Source organism: Neltuma alba, unplaced genomic scaffold (assembly GCF_004799145.2).
Source record: "Neltuma alba isolate B1F8T4 unplaced genomic scaffold, ASM479914v2 tig00010740_pilon, whole genome shotgun sequence".
Taxonomy (NCBI): domain Eukaryota; kingdom Viridiplantae; phylum Streptophyta; class Magnoliopsida; order Fabales; family Fabaceae; genus Neltuma; species Neltuma alba.
This window is the reverse complement of record NW_021635567.1, coordinates 22,804-27,456: the sequence shown is the minus strand read 5'-3', so window position 1 is coordinate 27,456 and position 4,653 is coordinate 22,804. Positions and strand designations below refer to the sequence as shown.

At 31.1% G+C, this 4,653-nt stretch overlaps 1 protein-coding gene across 1 annotated transcript; it reads left to right on the top strand.

The window, feature by feature from the left end:
- The first annotated feature begins 227 nt into the window (after positions 1–227).
- LOC114758606 (protein PIN-LIKES 1-like) lies at positions 228–4,403 on the top strand. Its single transcript, XM_028947663.1, has 8 exons — positions 228–262; positions 1,875–1,999; positions 2,096–2,217; positions 3,065–3,217; positions 3,340–3,438; positions 3,523–3,623; positions 3,972–4,024; positions 4,123–4,403. The coding sequence occupies exons 1-8, from the start codon at positions 228–230 to the stop codon at positions 4,401–4,403; spliced, it is 969 nt and encodes a 322-aa protein (XP_028803496.1).
- Positions 4,404–4,653: the final 250 nt, after the last annotated feature.

Genomic DNA, 4,653 nt, shown 5'->3' with positions numbered 1-4,653 from the left:
AATCAATATTCCATAATTTTTTCTAATTGTGATTAAGCTATTAAATAATTTTAATGAACTTTCTCTTTTCTGCTCATCCTGAGTCAGAAAATTCGGGGTGTTACAATGATTGGTGAAAAAGACTTGAAAATTACGTGAATAGAGAATTTTGATTTTGGCCAAATAGATTGCAAGACAATGACGTTTTTATGTTAAATGAAATGAAACCAAATTTTTTATTGCGCGTTATGCGTGCTTTGGCGGCTCTTGTCCATGGCAAGAGGTAAGATTCATAAAATCAATTTATTAGTGTCTTTGTTTAGTAATTTCCCCTAATTTTATTAAGTTCAAGTAGAAGATTAGAGTTATGAAATCAATTTATTTTATGAGATATATCAAGGAAAAAGTCTTTAGCAATTCAAGGATTTATTATATAGTCTTTATTTTTTTTTCGAATTTTTCCTATGCTTTATATATATTTTTTAATATAATTTTAAACAAAAATATGATAACAAGATTTTTTTAAAAACTTGTATAATTGATTTAAATTTTTTTTTTTTCATGAATTCACTAATGTGTGTGTACTCTGAGTGACTCAACAACAAGAGTAATCAGGAAATTAATCCATATACTCCATAGTTATTTAGGTAATTTATTTGCAATATATAAATTTTAAATTACAAAGATTACGGCCGATTAAAGTGACTTTGATATCAAAAAATGGATCTCAACCCATAATAATTGATTAATTTCAAGGGGCGTTATGGGAAGGGTCAAAAGTCATTTTTATCTATAAACATATAATTTTTATCTGTTGTACCCAAAAAAAAAAAACAATGGCAACATATACTTTCACTAAACATCCTTATACTACATAAAAATGAGTTTTATTAATTAGTCAGATTTGCAAGCAATAATACTATGTTTCCCAGTGTAGATTAAACTGATCAGAGACAATCAAAAGCTGCAAATTTTTGGGCAAAATGAGGAATATTGTGGATTTATTCTTGGTCTCTTTAATGGCGAATCTCAAGTTTCTGTTGCTTACAGCATTAGGCGCAGTACTAGCACTCCAACGTTTAAATATCCTGGGACACGAAGCAACTAAGCATATGAACGTTGTAAGTATTTTCACAAAATCATATTTATTGTTTGATTTTGAATACCCTTCATTACAACAAAATATAAAATCCATGAACTATGTTGTTTCTGGATAAGAAAATCTGTATAAATTATGAGCAACATAATTTATTTATTACCTCTGATCCTAATTATAAGACTTCGTTTTTAGTCTATGAACAAGGTTTTATAAATAGAACTGGAGGTAGTATTAGATTTCCTTCATTTATTAGATTTCCCACAATATATGACTACTACTACCAAATATGTTTTTTTAAAGCCTCTTTTCTACACCAATTATAGTAGGTATAGTATAGAAAGTTCGTACTTTTTACATCGGCTATATCCATACTAGTTGGAGAATAATTAATGTAGAAAGCCCTTCATAACGAACGGATCCAATAATATAAGGCCTGTTTGAAATAGCTTATAAGTAGCTTTTCAATTATAATTTACAAAATACAAAATAAATATGTGAGATGAGTTTTGTCTCTACTTATGTGAAACGTGCTTATAAGGATTTCTTTAAGCCAACCCAAACAAGCACATAATCTTTCTTGCGACTTTATAATAGTTGGGATTTAATTTGAACAGGTGTCATTCTATGTCTTCAATCCAGCATTGTATGTAAGCAACTTAGCTGAAACAATAACACGCAAAAGCGTGGTTATGTTGTGAGTGTAATCATAATTTGAATAGAGTTTTTTGTTCCATTAATAATTAAAATATATATCATTGATGATTAATTATATATATGCAATTAATTTAATGTGTAGGTGGTTTATGCCACTCAATATTCTCATGTCCTACGTTATTGGGTCAATCCTGGGTTGGATCCTTCTCAAAGTTGTTCACGTTTCTCATACTTTGAGAGGACTCGTCTTTGGTTGTTGTGTCGCAGGTAAAAACTTAGACATGTAACGATATATCTATAAGATTTGATTGAATAATGTCTATATATTAATTGGCTTATTGTTTTTATAATTACATATAACAGGAAACATAGGGACGTTAATGCTGGTTATAGTTACATCTATATGTGAGGAAAAGGGAAGTCCATTTGGAGATGGCAACGTTTGTAAGGATCATGCCTTAGCCTTCGCTTCTCTATCCTTCGCTGTATGTTTTCCTTAATTCTCTCTCTTAACTAATTTTCTTCACTTAACTAAATAAACTAACACTACCTTCAATTCTAAATACTCCTCCGCTCCTTAATATAAGACCCATTTAACTAATTTAATTAGATTAAAGAAGTTAGGTAAATTAGTTAATTATAAGAAATGTGACAGGTTTTTTTCTAAAATACCATAATCATCTTTCTTAATACCCCTCTTCCTCTTCTACTTAATTATGGTTGAGGGAGTATCCATAGGGGTAATTTAGAGAAAATTGATAAATAGAAATATGTCTTATATTTAGGATCAAAACTAACTCAACAATTGGGTCATATATTAAGGATCGGAGGAGTATAAGAGTTAGATTAATAGTTTACTTTCATAAGAGACGAGTGGTTTACTTTGACCTCAATCCATTTCGTCTCTCAAGTTTTTAAGTTAATCACATATTGATCTTTGAGATTCACATTCATAATACCGCCTCCGGTCCTTAATGAAAGAGCTAGATAATTAATTTGAGAATATTAAAAAATTAGTTAAGTTGGTTAATTATAATAAATATGTGTTGACTTCCCTAAACTATCCTATTTAATCATTTTCACTAGAGCCATCTGTTAAAGCAACTCCTTATAATTAATAGGAATATTTTACAGATATCATTATAAATTTAAGAGACAAAGTGTATTTGAAGTCTTATATATTTATGACTAAATCTAACTTGCAACTAGCTCTTCTTATATATATAAAGGACCACTGTAGCATATATATACACTTGTCCATTAATTTATTTCCTAGAATATCTTTTATTTTTATTATCATTATTGAGATTATAATGTACAAATGAACTTCAGATAGGAGGCATATACTTCTGGTCGTACGTATACAGAATAGTTCGGATAGTTCCAAGTCAGATCTGCAACATTAATTCTGACGATGATCCTACTCCTCCTCCATTGCCTTCTTCATCACTCTCAGATCCCATCACAGCTGACACAAAAAACAAGGTGTGGTCTTTCTTATATATGACCCTTAACTTCGTATAATTAAGATATCAGTAAATGAAATTACATATATTTACTCTTGCATTTTGATTCTTTAATATCTCGTGTTATGAGATGATATATAGGTGAGAAAATTGGTGGAAGAAATCAGCTCACTCATAAAGGATGTTGCTGGGAAGTTCCTCAACCTCAAGCCTCTTCTTGCCCCATCAAACGTCGCAGTGGTACGTATAGGACAGAACGAACTTGCACTTTCATTACAACTTTAAATGGATCCATCTCTGATATGCGTGTGTGTGTATATGCAGATTGTGGGGTTGGCAATTGGCGTAACCCCTCTACTTCGGAAAGCATTGGTTGGTCCAAGTGCTCCTCTCCATATTCTTCATGACACTGCTTCTTTGCTCGGGTAATCATTACTCATTGTACTCAATTTCATTCATTTACTGTTACTGTGGGTTTTACGTACACAGTCTCATCCTCATTTTAATGCAAATATATATATATATATATATATATATATATAAGATGAACATGGCCCTTATTTCACAAGTTAGTTGAATTCAATATATATATATATATGCTCTCTAATGCATATTTATAATTAAAGATCTGCATGCTTCTAGCTTTTTGTTTCCCGACACTGAACAAGAGGTAGATCGATAAAAAAGGAAGGAACCTTAGAGTATCTGAAATATACACATAAAGTGTTATGTGCCTTTGCTTATGTTGTTATTGATGAGATGGTTGCTTGCAGGGCTGCTTTTATTCCCACTATAACCTTGATAACTGGAGCAAATCTTCTCAAGGGTAATATAATGCCAATGAATATAAGTTTTGTTAGAAGAATGAAAGCCAGAATATTAACAGACATGCTGTGATTATATATATGTATATATATGAAGCAGGTTTAAGCAATAAATCGGATTTGAAGTACTCAGCTATATTGTTAATAGGAGTGATTCGTTACGTGATGATGCCCATAATGGGCGTAGCAATTGTGAAAGGCGGAGTTCGTGTTGGGATGATTCCATCAGATGAGCCTTTGTATCAATTTGTTCTGCTGCTTCAGTATTCTGTGCCTCCATCCATTAACATGAGTAAGTTTCATCGATTTATGTCTCATTTTATGATATATTCCCTCTGTTCGGTTCTATACACATCAGATACAATTTTTGGAATGACTTGATTCTATTTATAAGACGCCACTATGATGCTATTTATAAGTTACTTGTAGCGAAAAAAGTTTGTTCCTAAATATAAGTTACTTGTAAGGTAATTAATGAGCTTTTTTTCAATTTTACCCCTATTGACTTAATAAATACAACAACAACAATAACAAGCCTTATCTCACTAGGTGGGGTCAGATATAAATCACACGATGTCATTGTGCTCTGTTAACAACCTAGTCCTTAGATATGTTGTTTACTAGGAGATCT